Source organism: Desmodus rotundus, chromosome 4 (assembly GCF_022682495.2).
Source record: "Desmodus rotundus isolate HL8 chromosome 4, HLdesRot8A.1, whole genome shotgun sequence".
NCBI classification, from domain to species: Eukaryota; Metazoa; Chordata; class Mammalia; order Chiroptera; family Phyllostomidae; genus Desmodus; species Desmodus rotundus.
In genome coordinates this window covers 37,061,830-37,083,300 of record NC_071390.1, presented here as the reverse complement: position 1 = coordinate 37,083,300, position 21,471 = coordinate 37,061,830, and the positions used below count along the sequence as shown (strand labels likewise).

At 39.1% G+C, this 21,471-nt stretch overlaps 1 protein-coding gene across 5 annotated transcripts in view; it reads left to right on the top strand.

Moving 5' to 3' along the window:
* Nucleotides 1-21,471, top strand: part of ANK3 (ankyrin 3) — a 616,244-nt gene that overhangs the window by 552,133 nt on the left and 42,640 nt on the right. For 3 of the 5 annotated variants that reach the window (XM_045195999.3, XM_045196000.3, XM_024561132.4), the window contains 7 exons: nucleotides 13,626-13,837; nucleotides 15,045-15,252; nucleotides 15,729-15,825; nucleotides 16,406-16,634; nucleotides 17,273-17,398; nucleotides 18,141-18,263; nucleotides 19,780-19,861. In XM_045195999.3, the coding sequence (XP_045051934.2) occupies nucleotides 13,626-13,837; nucleotides 15,045-15,252; nucleotides 15,729-15,825; nucleotides 16,406-16,634; nucleotides 17,273-17,398; nucleotides 18,141-18,263; nucleotides 19,780-19,861 (1,077 nt within the window). Of the gene's footprint in view, nucleotides 1-13,625; nucleotides 13,838-15,044; nucleotides 15,253-15,728; nucleotides 15,826-16,405; nucleotides 16,635-17,272; nucleotides 17,399-18,140; nucleotides 18,264-18,698; nucleotides 18,726-19,779; nucleotides 19,862-21,471 lie in introns of all 5 variants that reach the window. The other 2 variants (XM_053922530.2, XM_045196001.2) reach the window with 1 other exon arrangement.

Genomic DNA, 21,471 nt, shown 5'->3' with positions numbered 1-21,471 from the left:
AAATGGCAGCTGCTATTTAAATTTTCCATTATTAATCAAGTAACCCTCTTAGTTCATGTATGATTCAAAAGGATACGGCATGTCTTCAGGAAATATTGTTATTGCAAAATACGGTGGAATTAGGATTATTTCTGTCAGCAGCAAGCCCAGAGGTGAGGGTGTCAGTGGTTATGCTAATGAAGCAGGCGTGTCAGCAAAGTTCTATTCAAGTAAGAGGCTAGAATGATGCAGGACAGTTGGTCTGGGTGTGAAGAACCTGCCGTTACCACAAAGGTACATCACGTGGCAGGAGCCGCTTTTCTCTTCGGCAGCGGACACAGTCTGGCACTTGTCGATTCCTCCCTTATCAGCAGAGAAAAAGATACCGCAAAACAGAAAATCCCCATTCGGCTGCCCCCCCAAAGCATCGTCTTTAACGTGCACCAAATTGAATCCACTTCATAAGTTTAATTAAAAACTTTAATTAAACTCACGAAGTTCAATTAAACACGTTTAAAATTGTGCCTCTGAAGTCAGACCCCCAGGGGTGTTTTGTAGTTCGCGGTTATGCTGGACCTGGGAGTGCTTATTGGTGGGAGAATCCGTCCTCCTTAGAGATCTTAATCCAAGGATTGATGAGACTGAGGATGCTCTAGTCCTGCACTGTCCAGCACAGTAGCCACCAGCGACGTGTGGTTACACAGCACCGGAAATGGGGCTTGTACAAACTGAGACGTGTATGCTGCAAGTATGCTATAAAAGGCACCAGGTACACGAAGCTTTAGTCCATCCCCCCAAATCAATACATGTCATTCATAACTTTTATGTTGGTTACATGTTGAAACGGTAATGTTTTGGAAATACTGGCCTGAATATAACATTGATAAAATTAACTTGACTTGAACCTGTTTATTTTTTATGTGTCTTATAAGAACATTTACAATTATACATGTGGCTCGCATTATATTTTTTAGACAGCGCTGCTCTGGACAGTGTGCAGACTTTGTTTTAACATCTATTAGGTTTGAAGATCAAAATCATCGCTGCCTTTGAGGTATCACAAGAATGCTTTGAGGATATATGAATCATGCTGTGATTTTAAAACCCCAGTCACTGTTGAAACACGATGTTGCTAAGTTCTCCAGCCAATGTTAGAACGCTAGGAAAGTATGTTCTCACTTGTTGTCATGCCTTAAATTGCAGATGAGAGCAAATGAGATTTTAAGGTACTGCATTTTAGATTTAGTAAGTTTCACTGTTGAGATTGGAATCAGGAAAGGACAATCAATACTTGCGATGTTATTCAGAAAAAGCAAGTTTCCCGTGACTTATTATCTAACTATATCAAGAATATTTTAGAAACAGACTTCTCAGCTAAAAATTGCTACTTCAGTTCATTTCCATGGCATTTACTTGTTTTTAATTTATTAGCCATGAGACAAACAGTGATCTTAAAGTATCAAGTTCGATTGTAGAAGCATTTGAGAAATGAAAAGTGAAATTTGTTGCTTTATGCTGTACACAGCACCATCTGTTGGAGAAATATATTAACAATCTTGAAAAATTCTGGAGAAAGAGGAAACATTGAACTGAAATCAGGATGGTGGTGGGGTGCAAAACAAAAGGCATACCAACAATGTTAATTAAATCATAACATTACGCTAACTTGTTAGCTTTCACACAGCACCCTCACTTCGCTTCTTCCAGGAAGCTTCTCTGAAGCCCAGGCTGAGTTAGCCCCGTGTGGTAATGCACACCAACACCTGGCCTGACTTCTATAACAAGCAGTCTTGCACTTTGCTCGTTTCCTGGGTGGACTGTAAAGTCCACGAGGACAGGAGCGGGCTCTGATATCTTGGCAGCTTTTGTGCTCAGTACAGATAACGGCTCTTGGCACAGAATTGTCACTTCATTGTAATTTGTTAAATGGATGGAGAAATAAATGGTTTGTATCCAGGCCCCCACTTTCGGTGATAGTAACCCAGAGAACCAGACCCAAGAGAGAGAGCGACTTTTTAAAGGAAGGGATGTCACAACCACATGGAAAGAGGAGGTGTAAGGGACAGGAGAAGGGCACATAATGATTAAAAATTTGTTTTCTAAAAGTCAGTTTAAGATACGTGATTGTCAGAAATTATATAGATTGATACAACTGGAGAGAAGAACAGACAGGTGTATCATTGTTTCCAGACATTCCACATCATTAACACTTCATGCACTGAGCAAATCTGAAGAACGAAGAGGGTCCTGCCTTGGGTAAAGATGTGGAATAATGCTGATCCAGACCAACTTAAAGCAGATACCAGAATTGAATAAGAATACGAGTTAAATTACTAAAATTGTAGAGTTGTACGATTTCTCCTCTCTGTACTGTCCTTGCAACTTTCCATGAATCTACAATTATTTCAAAAGTTGAAAAAATTGAAAAAATTCTATTATGTTTACTTTAAGTAAAAAGGGTCAAGTTACATCTTTTGAGGTTTTATTTTTCTTGTAACATCTTGGGTGGGCTTGGTACAAAAATTGCATATTCAGGTGGAGCTGCATTTTAATTGCAAAGAAATGAATGCCTGTAATTTTTGAAATACTATAGTGAATTGTTACAAGTGCTCTTATATTTTGCAGCTAGAAATGAAGATTGTAGATTTATCTTTTATTTCCCTCATTTCCCCCAATTTATCTGATATTTAGTTTTCTGTAATGGGTAAAATTTTCCTTTAAAAATGGAATGAAGTTAAAATGATAGCAATTCAGATTTATGTGCTTGTAGAGACACAAAACTGGGATAGTGGAGTAGTTAGAAAGTCCAATCCGAGAACTGCCACAGGTCGGCTCTCCGCCTCTCCTGCACAGATGTGTAACCTTGGAAAGAATGGAACCCAAGTTATCATGTGAACAGAACTGTGCTGTTGGGTTTCTGTCACTCATTTGTCATGTCCACCCAGACAAAACTTTTCTTATACTTATCTCACACGCAAGAAATGTAGGACTCAGAGTTCAGGAACTTATTTGAGGTCCAGGTCCCTGGTTGGGGAGCTGGGATTGAATCCAAGGTTCCTGTCTCCCATGGGGTTCCAAGCCCCGTACCAGTTAGCTTGCCCTTTTGAATTCTAACATTCTAAGTTTCCATTTTCCCCTGCCCCTCAGTATCAGATACTCCAGTCTTAGAGGAGTAAGCTGGGCAGAGCATTCACCTGACCAGAAATTTAACCCTAGATATGGAACTCACCCTTGAAACCTTGAGGTTGTATTCCTTCGGACCAGGCTACAGGTGGCCTTCAGAAAACACATTCGCTATAGGGAAGAGGGTCACAGCCCCATTTGACCACGTCATTGAGACATTTAATCATATGTGTATAAGAGTAAGGCAAAACTGAACAGGATGGCCACTTGAAAGTTTTAAGAATATCCATTTAGTGAGAACATTATTTCAATTCTGTAATTTATACTTCATTGTATTATGAGCTCCATAGCCATTCATAATTGTAAAGCATTGTTTAATCCCTACTGCTGTTTGAAAATCTCAGTTGCAGAGAATACTGTCCCACCTTTTATTGTACAACTAAAGAAAATAAATGAGTTACTAGGTGCTTAAGAAATTTATCATTAATCACCGAGGCAACAAAGCTGTAGAACATTAGCTTCTCTTTGTTGTGCAGCAGGAAGTGCCACCGTGATGAGGGCTTTCTGCTCGTAGAGTGGGCCAGCAGGAAGTCACGTCACCTTTGGGACCAGGGTACTTGGAAATCTATCCATTATTCATCCATTTATCAGCCACTACCCATGTGCCAGGTAGTCTACAGACGCTGTGTGAAATAGTGGCTGAAGTCCATGTCTGCATGACTTCATTCCCTTCTCCCCAACCCTGTTTCTAGACCTAGTTTCCAACGTCAGCTTTAAAGCAGACCAGCGAAGTCAATTTGGGCAAGTCACATAACCTCTCGGAACTTCGGACACCTACTTTGCTGTAATGCTATGTAGGTCAAATAATAGCTAACCTACTAAAAAGTAGACTTTCAGTAAATGTAAATTTTAGCCTTCCTCTTGGCCAGAACTACCTATTTTAGAACTCACTTCTGTCTTTTCCCTTTATTTATTTATTTTTTGTTTAACCTTTACTAGTAACAGATTAAAAAGAAAGAAAGGAGGTCCTTTCGTATTCTGTGGCATTATAAATTCCCTGAAAGGTAGAAACTCTTCATTTTTATGTGCTTTTCTCCTTTAATTCTATCGCTATGGAGTGATTTAGTTTTAGTATATCCTTAAAAAAAACCAAAACCATTTAAAAGTAATAGATATTTATTACCACTGATAAGCTCCTCCTCCCATATTAAACTATCCTTGAGTTGTTTTTTAATAGGGTCCTGTTGTCCTCTTTTTAATACTTTGCGTTCTGAACTTGTGAGAACAGGTACAAGGTGAGAGCATACTAAGAACTTGCTTCCCAGACGTGTCAGTCAACCCACAGCCACCTGGATTGAATGCTAAAAGCAGATTTTCAGGTTCCACTCCTGGGCGACCAAGTCAGAATCTCCACAAGAGAAACCTAGTAATCTGTGGTTTTCATGTGTAGCACTGGTGTTGCTTAGGGTCTGGCCAGTCTGGGCTACACCGCGCTAGGACCTAGTTCTTGGTGGGCATGAATGTGACACAGGTACCACATTTGTGCTGCAGATAATTGTGTTGGGTTTACCTCTGACTGTGAGGGGTGGAGGCAAGGCAGATACTTGGCAATTCCTTCTTCTGGCCTAAGCAGTGGAGCATTTTTTTAAATCCTTACCTAAGAATATGCTTATTGATTTTAATAAGGAAGGGAGTGAGAGGGAGGGAGAGAGGAAAGAAAGAAAAGAGAAGAAAAACATCGATTGGTTGCCTGTCATATGTGCCCCAACCGGGAACCGAGCCCGCAACCTCGGTGTGTGCCCTGACTGGAAGTCGAACCCGCGGTCTTTTGGTGTACAGGGGCAATGCTCAAACCAACTGGGCCACCCGGCAAGGGCCTAAGTAGTAGAGCATTTTAAAATCTGAATACATCCAGTCCTGGAAAGCACATTGACATTATTCTATTTTTACATCATCAGACTTCATTACTATTTGCCTGGAAATCTGACGTTTCTGGTACAGCCATCCCCCTCATCCATGGTTTCACTTCCCATGGTGTGTTCCCTCTGGTCAACTGCAGTCCTGAGATATTAAACGTGAAAATCCAGAGATAAACAACTCATGAATTTCAACTCGCATGCCATTCTGAGTAGCGCAATAAAGACTCACGCTGTCCCACCGAGGACGTGAACCATCCCTTTGCACAAACTGTGTATGCTTGTCCACCCTTAGTCACTTTGTAGCCGTCTTGCTTCTCACATTGGTTATCGGAGGGAGAGACCACATTCACCTGAGTTTTATGACGGTATAGTTAATTGTTCTATTTTATTAGTAGTCATTGTTAATCTATTACTGTACCTGATTTATAAGTTAAACTTTATCATAGATATGTAGGAATAGGAAAAGGGTCTTTAAATGTACCCCCCACAGTTAAAGGGAGACTACCATATACCTTTTAGATTGTATCACAGATTTTTCAGAAGAATTTTAGATTCTCATGAGTTTAATTCAGCTTGGTTAAATATCCGTTAAGTGAACTAATTTCTGAGTTACAAACACTTGGACATAGTAGACTTTATTATGGATTAAAAAGCAGGAAGACTAGAGCCACCTTTTCATGTACAATATTTTTTATTTAAATCACCATTAAAAGAATAAAAAATAACCAGTTTCTACTACTACTACTACTACTACTACTACTACTACTACAACATATATTTTAGAGCAAGATTTTTAATGACTATTTCAGTTATTTGGTAGGAAAAATATGAGTCTTATTGATTCCCAATTGATTTCTTTGTTCAGTGCTATTAATTGAACACCTACAATTGAGGCCTGGCCTCAATATCAAACATCATTTCATTTAATGTAATTTAAGTGTAGTTACTTTACATTTTATGAAGAGAAAATCTAGTTTTAATACACATTAATAATTTATCAAAATTCTAAGAAGAATGAAAAGTAAGGTCACCAGTAACAGGGCCACGAGCCACGACTTCACAGTAGCCAAGTGTCAACAGCCTCCCTCACTCGCTCTTGAGACTTCACCCAGCTGGGTCCTTAGTGACCTGTTTGCAAACTTGCAGTCATTTCCCTGTTGTCTTCCTGTTTCCATTTTTTTAAAGTAGGAATTAAGGGAAAAAATATGCTTGAGTTGAATTTTCTTTAAAACACTAAGAGTCTGTCATTTGTGTGTATTATTATATTAATACTAGCATGGTAGTATTATGACCCATGTAATAATACCTGTGTAAACACTCATTATAATATGTATTATAATTTTCCTCTTTTCCCTTCTAATTTTTATGTAAACTATATGAATTTACACATAGACATGTAAAGATGTGATTAGTCCATTTTTATATTTTTTGTGACTTTTCCATTTAATGAGACTTGGAGATTTAAATATTACAACATTCTACCTCATTCTTTTTAATAACTGCACAGTATTTTATAGTATGAATATAACAAAGTTTACTCAACCCCTCTTCTATTGATAGTCCATGAGATCTTTTTTTTTTTTGTTTTTCTTTTTTTTATTCTATTTTATTGATTATGCTATTACAGTTCTGATGTTCCGCCCTTTGCTCCCCTCCACCCAGCACCCCCACTTCTTCAGGCTATCCCCCCACCATTGTTCATGTCCGTGGGTCATGCATGTAAGTCCTTTCGCTACTCCATTTCCTGTACTGTACTTTACATCCCCATGGCTATTCTGTAACTACCTATTTGTACTTAATCCACTCACCTCTTCATTCATTCCCCCCACCTCCCTCCTATCTGGCAACCATTAAAACACTCTCCCTATCCATGATTCTGTCTCTGTTCTTCTTGTTTGCTTAGTTTGTTTTTTAGATTCAACTGTTGAGAGATACGTATTTATTGCCATTTTATTGTTCATAGTTTTGATCTTTTTCTTAAATAAGTTCTTTTAACATTTCTTATAATAATGGTATGATGTTGATGAACTCCTTTAGATTTTTTTCTTATCTGGGCAGCTCTTTATCTACCCTTCAGTTCTACATGAGAGCTTTGCTGGGTAGAGCAACCTTGGCTGTAGGTCCCTGCTTTTCATAACTTTAAATGTTTCTTGCCAGTCCCTACTAGCCTGCAAAGAATCTTTTGAGAAATCAGCTGACAGTCTTATGGGAACTCCCCTGCAGGTAACTAATTTCTTTTCTCTTGCTGTTTTTAAGATTCTCTCTTTATCTTGAGGAGTGGGCCTCAACATCCATCTTGTTTGGGACTCTCTGTGCTTCCCGGACTTGCATGTCTATTTCCTTCACCAAATGAGGGAGGTTTTTTTCCTTATGTTTTCATATAGATTTCCAGTTTCTTGCTCTTTCTCTTCTTCTGGCACCCCTATGACGCAAATGTTGGACCTCTTGATGTAGTCCCAGAGGCTGCTTATACTATCCTCACTTTTTTTTTAATTCGTTTTTCTTCTTGTTATTCTAATTGCTTGTTATATGCTTCCTTATGTTCCAAATCATTGATTTGATTCTCAACTTTATCCACTCAACTGTTGTTTCCCAATAAATTGTTCTTTATTTCAATTTATGTATCCTTCATTTCTGACTGGATCTTTTTTATGCTGTTGAGGTCCTTACTAAGTTTCTTGAGCCTCCTTATAACCAGTGTTTTGAACCCTGTGTCTGATAGATTGCTTATCTCCATTTTGTTTAGCTCTTTTTCTAGAGTTTTGATGTGTTCATTCATTTGGGCCATGTTTCTTTGTCTACTCATTTTCTCAGCCTCCCTGTATTTGTTTCTGTGTATTAGGTAGAGCTGCTTTGACTCCCTGTCTTAGTAGCATGGCCTTATATAGTAGGTGTCCTGTAGAGTACAGTGGCACAGCTTCCTCTATCACCCAAGCTGGGTACTCAAGGTATGCCCTTTGTATGGGCTGAGTACACCCTTCTCTTGTAGTTGAGCCTTAACTGCTGTTGACAGGTCAGTGGGAGGGATTTACCCAGGCCAGTCAGCTGCAAGGATTGGTTGTGACCACTGACCACCACCCTCTGCCCTCTACGAATGATCGGCTGTGCAGGAGCAGGTTAGAGGTCTCTGACATGGTCTGTAGCTGGCTACTGGGTTTGCAGACTCTGGCATTTCCTGGATGGTGCAGGTCAGGTTCAGCCCCAACCTGTGTTGGCCTGGGGACACCCTGAGTTGACCTATAAAGCAATCTGTGATGGCTGCTACTTGTGCTGGGCTCAGAGATTCTAGGTGAAGTGAAGCTGTGAATCTAGGCTGTCTGCTGCTAATGCTTGGCCTGGTGCTCACTGAGGCCAACTGTTGCTTGTTTGAGAGGATTTAGGAAATCGTGAAGCAGAACCAAGGCTAGCTATTCATATGGAACAGTAGTTGGGGTCAGCCCATATTTGTGTGGGGAAGAGTCTCGGGATCTCCAGGGTGGAGCAAAGAGTGTTAGCCAAGTTGATGGAGTTTCAGATAAGGTACCAGCTTTCAGGCTCTGTGGGGAGAGCACTCAGAAAAGGGACAATGGCCTCTGCTCACCTTGATGCCAGACACTTTAGTTTCTCCCTGTATACCACTGGTACCTTTCAAGCTGCTGCTCTGTTCCTGGAGGTCAGAAGGAGCCAGTCCAAGTAGGTGAGTCTGTGTGTGGGTTCTTTAAGAGGAACTGCTTTGGACTCTAGCAGTTTCTTCCACTGAGTCAATCCCTGCTTGGTTTTGCAGCCAGAAGTTGTGGGGACTTATCTTCCTGGAACTGGAAACCTGGGCTGGGAGTCTGGTGTGGGGCTGGGACTCCTCACTCCTGAGATATTCCTCCTGAATTTGATCCACCACACTTGGACGTGGGACCAGCCTGTTCTGCGTCAGTGCCCCTACTAGTTGTCTGGATGGATGTGTTTCTTTAATTCTGTAGTTGTCATACTTCTATTCAGTTAGATTTCTGATGATTCTGAATGATGGTTGTTCTGTTTTTTAGTTGTAATTTTGATGTGTTCATGGGAAGAGGCAAGCCATGTCTGCTGTACTGCCATCTTGATAGGAAGTCCCCATAAGATCTTGTGATAGATTTTGAGGTCATAAGAATTTCATAGTGACTTTACTAATTGGTTTCATTCTTCCTCTTGCCTCCTCACATTACCTGCTATCCACATCATTTAGTTTCTGACTTATGCATATTTTCTAGAGTAAAAGAGCCTAACATTCAACTCTTGCTCTTGAAGAAGTTATGCTTTTTTTTTCTATTTTGTTATTGTATTTATAGGAGTGACATCAGTTAATATAACTATATAGGTTTCAGGCGCACACTTCTACAACACATCTGAACACACATTGCATTGTGTGTTCACCACCCCCAGTCAGGCCTCCTTCCACCGCCGTTTATCCCTCCTAAACCTTCTTCTACCTCCCCTCACCCAAGAAATTATGCTGCTTTTTCTAAACCAAGATTTAGTTATTTTTTTTTTAATTTACATTCTATTGATTTTATTCTCAGGAAAAAAGTTTAAAATATTTTAAGAACATGTATAAACAATATAACTTAGTTAAGGGAAGATATGTTTTCTCCATTTCATCATGCAGAGGCCTGGGAACCTGAGTAATTCAAGAAGCCAATGAATGTGTGTGTAGTTCTGTTTAATGAATGGTGCATGGACAGTCGAATGCCTAAAATTTCCACATTGGTTGTTCTTTTGGGTTGAGGCTTATCTATAAAATACCTATTAAAATATTCATTGAAGGACAATAGCTATGCAAATTTTAGTGGTGTCAGAAGAATTGCTAAAAGCTTTGAAATAAAGTGGTACAACACAGAGGGACCCTGAACCATTGGCAAATCCCAAAAGATGTCAGAAGTTGATTGAGAGTTATAAATCTGTGCTTCTCCATTTGCCACTCATCTGCTGCATCTGGGATGTGCATGCTCGTTTTATATTTGGGGTGGCATTCATGCTTTATCAAAGGTCGTATAGCGTAAGTGTGGCCAGGCTGCCTCTACTACACAAAGAGGCAGTTCTTCCCAACCCTTTGCTATTACAGTTTCCAGGGGTAATATCAGCGCTCTGTACCTTGACTCCTCACAGATAGATGTGCACATACCCACAACACACACACGCACAGGTAAGAGGTGTCCCCCGAAAGATGCCTCACTCCCCCTGGTAGGTCCAGATCAATTTTGAGAAAATGTCATACCCACAGGCTACACAGCTCGTTCCATGCAGAGTTAGGACCTCTGACTTATTTGAAGGATGTAATTTCATAACAGGGTCTTCTTAAATTGTTTGCACTATGTGGAGTCTGAAGTCATTTCCAAAGGAGAACGTAATCACAAGTTTGAGGCAGAAAGTTAAAAAAGAAAATCTACTTAGCTGATGATGACATATTGAACAGAAATTGAAGCAAATTAACAGAACTTTCTCAGTTGCAGCAGGAATTATGAACTTGAGGAATTTAGACTTTTTAAAATGAGCCATATCTTGGGAAGGGCTCTTTATATATCTGCTCTTTATGAAAGGAAACCTTTAATATTCCCCCAATTTCTGAACAGGTGAAAACTTGCCCAGAGTATTTTCCTGAGCAAATCTGATTTTTCCTGTTTTTCATACTAACCTTTTTTTTTTTTAACATTCTTTTCACCTTTGTTTTTTTTCACTAGAGATTCAGTAATTTAGGTTTGGACAGAGCAGAGAGGAAAGAAGTGCTTAGTAACAAAAAGAACCAAAATTCCAAATCCACTTTTGATCCGGGTTAAACCCAATTTCTCTCCAAGTTGACAGTCAATTTGGTGCTCTGATGTCAGATTTCAGTAGTTAATCTGTAAAATGAGAAGATATCTCTGATCCAATTACCTAACCTTCCATTTTACCATGTTACAAATTTTTATTTACAGTAAGCCATGATCTCAGCCCTGTGTATGTGATGAAGGAGGCGGACATCTTCATAGGTCAGGGAAGGTAGCACAGGTGCTATATGTATCTGAGGTACAAGAGAGACTTAGGAGAGTAGCAAACAACAAAAACAAAAGCACAGCCCTCCCCGAAGTTTGGGGATTTCCCCTTTATTTTGTAGCAGGTAAAACTACCCCAGCTATATAAACCCAAAGCCAGTGCAGTCTTATTTCCCACCTTCTTCTCAGCTCCAAGTCCATTTCTCATCCCTTGGAAGTAACCAGTGCTAATTTTCTAGAATGTTTCTTGTGCCTATTTCTCTTCTAAAAATATACAAATGTGCAGATTACATTTTCCCCTAAAAAAAGGATCATACTCTGCATATTGCTCTGTGTCTTGCTTCTTGCCTCACTTTACATGCTTTATACTGCTCAGTCCCTCCCTGCCTGGCCCCTCTTCCCCTCAGATCTCCTCTAGTGTCATACCCTCAGAGAGCTGCTTCCGGGTCACCCATTCACCTCTCCTCCCCACCCCTCAATCTCCCCGCAATTTACTATTTTCTTCATATCTCTTTAGTGACGTGTGTCCCTCCCCAGGTTAGAGTATGATCTCCATGTGAGCAGTGACTTTAGTTTGTTGTCCACTCCGTCTGCAGTGCCTAGCCCAGTGCCCGCACATTGTGGGTCTTCAGTAAATACTTGGTAAATGAATGAATGTGGATCATCCAATTTACCAGCTGCGGGAATGTCTAGAGCATGGATGGACCATGGCTTATCTAACCATTTCCTTACTAATGGGCATTCAGGCTCTTTCAAGTTTAGTCATTACGTGTGCTTGTACGAAAGAAGCCAGAAAGTGGGATTGCTGGGCCCAAGGACAGGCACATTTTCGTTTTGAACAGATGATGCCCAATTACATTGTCAAAAGATTCTGCCATTTGCACCCCACTTGCAGTGATGAAAGCACCTGTTTTCCCAAAATTTTCGCAGGGCAAGATTTTTGTTGTCTTCCATCTTACAAGAGGTTGGTGTGGAGGGAGATCTTCCTTTGTTTTATTGGTATTTCCATGTAAATGATCAAGGTTGAAGATTTTCATACATGTTTGTTGATCATTTTGCAGCCCCTGTGAATTGCCTGTGTATAGCATTTTAGCATTACTCTTGGCTTTCTCATTTTCTTATCAACTTAGTACTTGCTGTTCGTATTGAAAATATTAATCCTTTATTTGCCATAGGTGTGTGGCCCATTATCTTTCCCATTCTACCATTTGTCTTTCAAGTTTACTAATTTTATAATTTTTATATAGTCACAACTTCCTTTTATGCTTTTGGGTTTTCAATTTAGAGTAGAAAAGTTTCTCCTAACCAAGGCTAAAAAATATTATCTTGATTTTCTGTAATGTTTTAATGTTTTAAAATAATTAAGTCTCTTGCTCAGCTAGAATTTTTAGTTATATATGATATAGTGATTTAGTTTTGTTCTTCCAAATTTTCAATTATGTTCAACACCAGCTTTTAAACCACAGATTTGAAGTCTAAATCAATATATTCATTTAAATATATAATACATATATAAAAGTAAATATATATGGACTTATCTATATACTACGTATAGGTCTATGTAATATGTGGGTATATATATATACATATATACATTTGAATCTATTTCTTAATTCTCTATTCTTGTCCCTCGACCTATTTGTGTGTGTGTGTATTTCTTACAGTTTTATATGTCTCTATATATAACTGTTTCATTGTATTTCTGGGTAAGTTGTTAAATCTTAAAGGATAAATTTTCCTTCACAAGTCTACTTTTCTAGAATACTCTTGACTAGTCTCAAATAATTGTTATTGTATATGATTTTTAAAAGTCATTTATTTCCATGGAACCTGTCAAAACTACATAAAATCTGGCTTTTGAAAGAAGCGTCTGGCTGGATGGGATGGGCTGGAGTAAGGAGAGGCGAGTGGCAGGAAGCTGGTTAGGGGGTGGTCTCAGTTATCTGGACTTTGACCTTGAGATGTGATGTGCAAAGGAAAGTGGGTCAGAGCTGTTGGAGTGGAGGACTGAACAAACCCTGTCCAGGAGTTAGGACTGCGGGGGAAGCAGAGGTTTGGGGGTGGCAGAAAGAACAGCAGCGTGTCCATGCGAACACAGGTTGAGTTTATGTGGGAGGGCCATTTGAAGAAGACAGAAATTGGTAGTGATGTCACTAATCATTTGGGTAATTTAAAAATATTTAAAGAGGTTTTCCAATAAAGCTCTGGAGCCTTTCAGACATACTTAAGTCCTTATTCACTCTCTTGTGGGTCCCTATTTTTTTCTGACTCATTCCTACTTTTGGCAGCTTCTATAGAGGGAAGATTATGTAAATAATCACAGAATGAAGTGTCCCTTTTTCAAGAGTAGGATTTTTTTCCATATATGGTAAAATGCGAGTTTCTTAAGATTTTGTTCCTCTTCAACAGAAATATTTTTCTACAACTACTGTATATGAATAGCTTTATTTTTGCAAAGCTTGATATTATTTCAAGGTCACTGTAGTTTTCTCATAGTCTTAAAAAACTCTGTTTAGACTACTGAATATGTCATTTTAACTATCAAAATTACACACCAGTTTGTCTCAAGGTGTTGTGGAAATAGGCTTGTTCTCATGGCTTTTTCCTTCATTTGTTTTTTCAGAGCTTGATAGCCCAGAAGAGTTAGGGAAAAAGCGAATCTGCAGGATCATCACTAAGGATTTCCCGCAGTATTTTGCAGTAGTTTCTCGGATTAAGCAGGAAAGCAACCAGATCGGTCCCGAAGGTGGAATTCTGAGCAGCACCACCGTGCCCCTCGTCCAGGCTTCTTTCCCAGAGGGTGCTTTAACCAAGAGAATACGAGTGGGCCTCCAGGTAGTGTTCACAAAGCAATTCTTTTCCCTGGTGCATGTACATACTTTGAGGTTTTTTCTGTATAAAAATATTACCTGGGTCCCGATGAAAGGTCATTTTTTCAAACCATAGGTTACTGGTCTCACTACTACATGGAGGACAGAAGCACCGAAGGGCAAATACACCATTAAAGAAACAACCCACATTTGATTTAGTTTAGAATATGTCACGTCGTTAAAATTAGCAATAGTGAAACTTGCAAGCTTTCAAATTTTGATTTAAGTAAATTGTAAATGATAAGCTCCTTCTGTCCAAACCAGTTGAAACTTGTTTTGGTTCGAAAGCTGTCTGAAAATCTTGGCAAGGATGGTCTTTGATGTATTTATCCATTTCACTTAGACTGAATAAGTACTTCACCAGTATTTTTTTTCTCTTACTGAATAAGGAAAATAGCCTGAAATAGCTTAATTTGCATTGGTAATTAATACAGTATTTAATGTTTTAACTGAAAGTTCATGTTCTTTTTGTGAGGCTTGCCTCTCACGCCCAGAGAGCTGGGCTGTTCAGAGCTGAGCATTCTACGTCGTAGCAAGACCTTCGGTAACACTTAGCTGAAGAGACACCACCTTCCGTCCCAGTGGGTTGAAGCTCCCTTCAACTCTCTCCCATAGTGAATGTTTTACCAAATAGCGGAGAGACCAAAAGGAAGAAGCTAAGCTTGGTAAACTGGAATTGAAATCTTTTGCAATCGTGACTGCCTTTTTGTACCTTAATGCTGAAAAACCTCAATTTTTACATGGGTGCAGGTTGCCTTTGTAATGTTTCACTGAATGTCCTACATCGGTGTAAGCTATCCTGGATGTACCGTTTGTTGTCCCTTACTGTGCATTTGATCAGATGCTTCTCTGCCGGGAGATTGGGTTCCCGCTCAGTCACGCAAGCCCATGCTGTGTGCTACACTGGGCAAACGCTCAGGCTGACTGGTTCCTCGTTCAGTGTTAGGTGGTTTGAGGTTTGTTTGGTTTGATTTGTTTGTTTATTTGTTTGGGTTTTTACAGCTTCCTGAAATAGAAAGGATGAAGAAAAAAGACATTTATTGGTTGTGTGTTTTTGGTATTTTCCTCCTCACTTCTAAAGTCAACTTTCAAAAAGGAAGTCAACTTTCCAATGAGATTTAAAAAAAAAAAAAAAAGCCCACTTTCATTTACGGTACTTTCTCTATCTGTAGGCTCAGCCTGTTCCAGATGAAATTGTGAAAAAAATCCTTGGAAACAAAGCAACATTTAGCCCAATTGTCACTGTGGAACCAAGAAGAAGGAAATTCCATAAACCTATCACAATGACCATTCCGGTGCCCCCACCCTCGGGAGAAGGCGTGTCCAACGGGTACAAGGGGGACACCACACCGAATCTGCGCCTCCTCTGTAGCATTACAGGTTTGGTTACATTGTTGCCGTCCTTGCTATTGACGCCAGCCAACATTTGCAGTGATGGCTGCATCCACCCTTTTACTCCGGAACATTAAATGATTCAGGCAATACAAAGGAGTTGCTTCTGAACTTTCTGGATAGTTCTTGCCTTTTTAAAAATTAAAACATAAAATAGTTATATTGTCTTTCTGACACAATAAATCCTGGCACTTATAAAATCCACTTATAAACTGGTTACCCCCATTTTAAGCCATTCATTAGTATCCAAATGAACAGATAAGTATTTTTTAATCTATTATCTTACAAGGAGATCACTACAAGCCGATAAAAGTATAAACGACCTTTTGTGCATGCCATCATTGATTGGAAGTGTGGAAGTTTCACAAGTGACTGGCCATTCAGGAAGAGCAGGATTAATGATGCAAATATTACAAGGAGCATCTCTCATAACAGAGTCAACATACCTGCTGTTGTTCTTGCAGGGGGCACCTCGCCTGCTCAGTGGGAAGACATCACAGGAACTACTCCTTTGACATTTATAAAGGATTGTGTCTCTTTTACAACCAATGTTTCAGCCAGGTATGGAAATAAAGGATTCCAAAAAGCACTAAGGAATTAGTTGTATTACCTTTTGGAAAGTAAAACTTGTGCTCAATGCTAGTATGGTTATTTTTTACACTTTTGATGGTGAAGTTGGATGTGACTCAGAAATTTAAAATTTGCTGGGATGCATCATTTAATCCAGTTCTTAGAAGAAGCTATAAGGTGCTAGACATGATTCTTCCAGTAAAATTTCTTAGCAAGTTTTACTCATAAATACTATAGGAATTTTCTCCCATAAAATGCTTGCTCCTTCCAATAGTAAAGTAATAGGTTAAAAAGTCTTAAACAGGAGTAGAAAAGAAGGCTTATCACTGGGATATGTTCCAGGGGAACAGGAATTTTATGGGAAAGAAATAGGGAAAAATAGTCTTAGCATTTTCTGTTTGATAAATAGCAAAAATCCATGCTGTTTGTTTAGATGTGCAAGTTAATGTTTTGGTTTAGTTCCTTTCATACTCTAATTTCTTAATGGTGATTTTTTTTTAAAAGATTTGACATTTAAATCACTTCATTTTCATATTTGTGTTTTGTTTTGGTTTGGTTTTGTTTTTATCAGATTTTGGCTTGCAGACTGCCATCAAGTTTTAGAAACGGTGGGGTTAGCCACACAACTATACAGAGAATTAATATGTGTTCCTTATATGGCCAAGTTTGTTGTTTTTGCCAAAACGAATGATCCTGTAGAATCCTCCCTGCGATGTTTCTGCATGACAGATGACAAAGTGGACAAAACTTTAGAGCAGCAAGAGAACTTTGAGGAAGTTGCAAGAAGCAAAGATATTGAGGTACCTTGTTCAGAACAAGTTTATTCAATTATATTCCCCAGATACGGGATTTTATTTTGAGATCATAATAGCACTCATCACTGTAACTCTCAAGTCTATTATTGACTTTTGTTTTTTTTTTAAAAATTGATATAGATTCATTGTGAAATTACTTTGTGTTTTGAGTTTCTCTTGGTTGGTTAACATGTAGTATGAATGAATCTAAGCCATGGTTTCCATGCTCCTGTAGCTACTCGGGTTATGTTATGTGAACGCTCGCTGTCTACCCACATTACCAGGGTTTTCCCTTTTCAGACCCAGCCATCAGCTACGTATTCAAGAGTCAAAAAACGGAAAACCTTTCAAAGTCTATCTGAATAGCAATTGATGTCACTTTCTCAAACACGTTTAAAGTTGCTAGAATAGAGATATATAATTCTGTCTTGTAAGTTTCCATAATGCAGTTTCCGGTCATAACTATTGAATTGTGAGCCAGAAGAGTTCCTCGGTGGTAAACAGAACCACAGGGGTAATTTCCTAATAAGGAAACAAATGTGGCACAGAAACATGTCTTTCTTTCAATATTATGTGACTTAAAATTTCAAAGTTCTTTTAACTAAAATTAACATTAAATTCTGTATTTCTTTTTACTCCAAAAGGTGCTGGAAGGAAAACCTATTTATGTTGATTGTTACGGAAATCTGGCTCCACTGACCAAAGGAGGACAACAGCTTGTTTTTAACTTTTATGCTTTCAAAGAAAATAGACTGCCATTCTCCATCAAGGTAAATCATCTTCAACGGAGACTCTGTGAATTTTTAAAATGCTCTTAAGAGAATTAAAAGATTCAAATGATTTATTCAGTTTGAAATACCCCACCAAACTTGAAGTTGTAGGAACAGGTCAGATTTTGTCTTAGTTCTACCTGAGTGTACTTTCCAGCTAGGAAAGCTTTATAACTAGTTAAAGAGTCATTACATTTTAAACAGCTAAAAAATCATTCATGTTTAAGCAAATATTTGTAAGACCAAATACTCTAGTATAACAAAATGCGTCATATCTGGTCAATGCTCAGTAATCAAGTAGTGGATGGAATTGAAATTCAGTATTCAAGTTCCACCTTCACTTCTGATGGAGCCAGGGACATTCTGGAGAGAGCATCCTTCTCCACAGAGAACAGAAGGATGTAGGACGGTTACTTTACTGTCATTAATGTTAGCTATTAGGATTGTTGCAAATCCTGAGGCTTTGAGAAAAAGAAGTTATTTGACAGGAAGCAAATACATGAACCCAGACTCTCCAATGGATTGTTGAGGTAAGACAAGCAGACTCGGCAATCCTGTGCCCAGAGTAGGGACCGGCCATTCTAAATCTCGCTGGGTGTAACTGTGACCCCCTTGGTTGACATGTAATTGCTATCATTGTCTTTTCCCTTCACATTTCCTGCCTCTTGAAGGTCTCCAAAAACAAACAGGAATCCTCAGAAAAGTCTCTTTCTATAACTGTGAACTACATAAATTCTTCTAGGTTAGAGACACCAGCCAAGAGCCCTGTGGTCGCCTGTCTTTTCTGAAAGAACCAAAGACAACAAAAGGACTGCCTCAGACAGCTGTTTGCAACTTAAATATCACTCTGCCGGCACATAAAAAGGTATCTTTTACTATCGGTTTATTTTAACTTTCTTTCCCTGGTCTTGAAGGAGTGGGCCCTTGGTATGCAATTAAGGAATGCTTTGTACCATGATTAATGTTCTTGAAACTCAAGTTCAGTTAGTCTCTTTGTGTAGATTGACTAAGTCTTGTTACTGTGGTGTCAGATTCTTATGGTTCGTACGATGGAGTCCTCTGTTTATTGCTTCTGCTTCTGCTGGTAGTTCCTAGAGCTTTATGCTTTCAGAGCGTATCATATTAATTTGCCATGGATGTACCATTCTTGATATATTTTGTTGGCTTCTTTTGATTTGCTGTGCCTTCTAAATCAGCTTGCATTTTGTGCTCCCTACTGAGTCCTTTTCATATCCTGATATTCTTTTCTGCTGTCCATTATAATATTCCTTGTCTCTGCAATGCATCTTGGAACCAAAAGGAGACTGAGTCAGATCAAGATGATGAGGTAATATGAATACTTCTGCTTTTATTCTGTCAGAGATAGAATAGAAATTGAATCTGTATAAAAGAAGTTGCAGGGGGCTGAAGTGTGGGAAATGTATTATATATTTTTTTAGCATAAGTGAGTAAAGGGTATATAATTTTCTTAAAGAATGGTTCACTCTTCATCCACATAGATGTACATAATAGTACTTCAGTAAAGTCATAATCCTGATAATGATTTTAAAAAGTGAACTGAAGTTCATTAAACACTCTAAAATGTGATTGGCATGCATCAAGTATACATTTGTGCATATTTTCACGTAGTATCAACTGTGTTGCAACTTTAAATCAAGATCATGGGTAATATATGAAATTGTATTCTACAAATCCACCTATGTTTTACATAATGCAAAATATATACTCAATGGCTATTGATAAATATTTTATATTCTTTTAAAAATTTATCTTGGCCTTTTTTAAGGGTATAGTTATTCAATTAAGCTTTGGATGAATTTTTTCCTGATAACTTATCTCCTAATATTTCTCCAAATTCGATGGTAATTGGGTTTTTAAAACTCACATCTCAATAATGATAGATAAGCAGCCATAAGACTCAGTGACATTATTCCTCATGAAACCATTAACCTGCTTTTGATCTCCTCATCTATACTTTATGCCTATTAACACCCAGAAACAACAGCAGTAACCAGAATAATAAACTTTGTGTGCCTTCTTTCCTGGAGTGTACTCACACAGAGTGGGTGCCCGCTGTGATGTATGTGCTTTCGGTACGAATGAATCTGGGAAAAGTTACGTTCGGCATCAGAAGTCTCTGTGACGCTCGTGTTTTATTTGTAGTGCCCTGTAGTCTGCTGTGTCGATGCGCAGATATTTGCTGAGTGACGGTTATTTGTTTGAGATATCGGGGTGGGGTTATAGAATCACATTTTTGTAAAGAAATTGCATAAGAAGAAAAAAAGGATAAACAAGATATCAGCATAACATCCTACAAAATGTTTCTAAGCTATGGAAATGCCACAAGGATGTCGGACACAGTCTTTGTTTTGCTTTTTCAGACCGAGAAAGCAGATAGAAGACAAAGCTTTGCATCTTTAGCTTTACGTAAGCGCTACAGCTACTTGAATGAGCCTGGAATGAGTGAGTTTTCTAACGTGTTTACTAAACTATGTCCATTTTTATGAGAAGAGACATTTTTTCTATACAGTCTGAATTTTAGGGTCATTTGAAAACCCAATGGCAAAAGAAACATTGCTTGCAAGAAAACTTTACCGTGAAATCTAAGAAATATATTGTACATAGTTGAAGATAAGAGGCACAAACACCCCTAGATCATAGGTTCAAACCAGTTTTTTAAAAGCTGTTAACCATTTTTTTCTACTTAGAATCATCTAGTACTTGTCTTTTAAAACTGTGATTGTTAACTATGCTGGGAGACAGTGTTGTATCCATGTTGCTTTAAATCTCTGCTCAGAAAAGAAACTGTTTGTTTTTATGTATTGGGATGGTAGAAAGGATGATAGAGGATAAGTAACTTTAGTTGTCTCATTTTTCTAACTATGGGTAGGTCATATCTTAGTCCTGAATCTTTTTCTTCCCACTTTGAAAGGATTTTATTTTCCTGCATTCTTGAGGTACCGCTTGTTTACTGATTTCTTTTTTCCTCTTTCCCTGTCCTCTTTTTTCCTCTGTCCACCCCTCCCCCTGCCCCTTATTAAATATGTTCTAAGTCTTCACTAGACTGGTTAGACCCTTTTCTTCTCTCAGTGGTGGTTTTGGTTCATTGTTAACCGGTTTGCAGGTGTCGAGGTATGGATGCATTCAGTTGTATTTTCTCATTCTCTCTCCCTGCCCCCGTCTCCTTCCCTCACCCTCGTGGCTAGCGCCCCTGGTGGTCACTGCAGCCCTTTGATGGCCCCTCCACCAGCAGGAACGAAGAGCGTGAGAATAGCAGTGTGTTGGATGGATGTAGTGGTGCCACTTGAACTGTCAGAGAAAGATTTAGACAAATGTTTATTTTCAAATTAGAATCATTTCTAGCTATCTCCCATTACTTACAATGACTTGAATTCAGGGAAAACAGAAAATTCATTAGTAAGAGCCACAACTTTGGTTTTCCCCACCTTTCCTGAATTCTTGTTCCTGTGGGCCAACATAGCACTGAAAATGGGCCGATGGAAAACACTACCTACCCTGGGTCTTAGCATGATCTGCTGGAGACCAGCACCTTGACCACTAGGGCAGCTTTGATAGTCAGGCAGCAAACAGGGAGCGTGAAAGAAATGAAGGCCGGCCATACACATGAATGTTCTTCCAGATCTTAGTTTCTCCCTCTAGCGCAGATGTCTAAATCCCCCCAAAATCACAGAGGCTGAAATTAACTCCCATTGTGCTACAAAGCAGGAAAGGTGTGTATGTGTGTAACTAGATGGTCTCCTGGCTGGAAGTTTTCATTGGAAAACTGTTTTGTCCCCGAGCTGAGCCCCTCCCTGGGTAGCTGGCTGGGACTCCCAGGCAATCCCCTTAGGCTTTAGGCAGGCTCCATGCTACCTGAGGCCAGAGGCACTCTGGACAGGTGAGCTCCCATCTGATTCTGGTCCCTAAGGCATTCGTTTGGGGAAAATACGAGTTGTTAGGTCAGGTGTATGCTGAGTCAGTTAAGTTGTCCCCACTTATGGAAGTGTTGCTGCTAGTTAGTTAGTGTCAGTTAGGGTGTGTGCAGCTTGTCCCCCCAACTTGGTGAGAGAAGA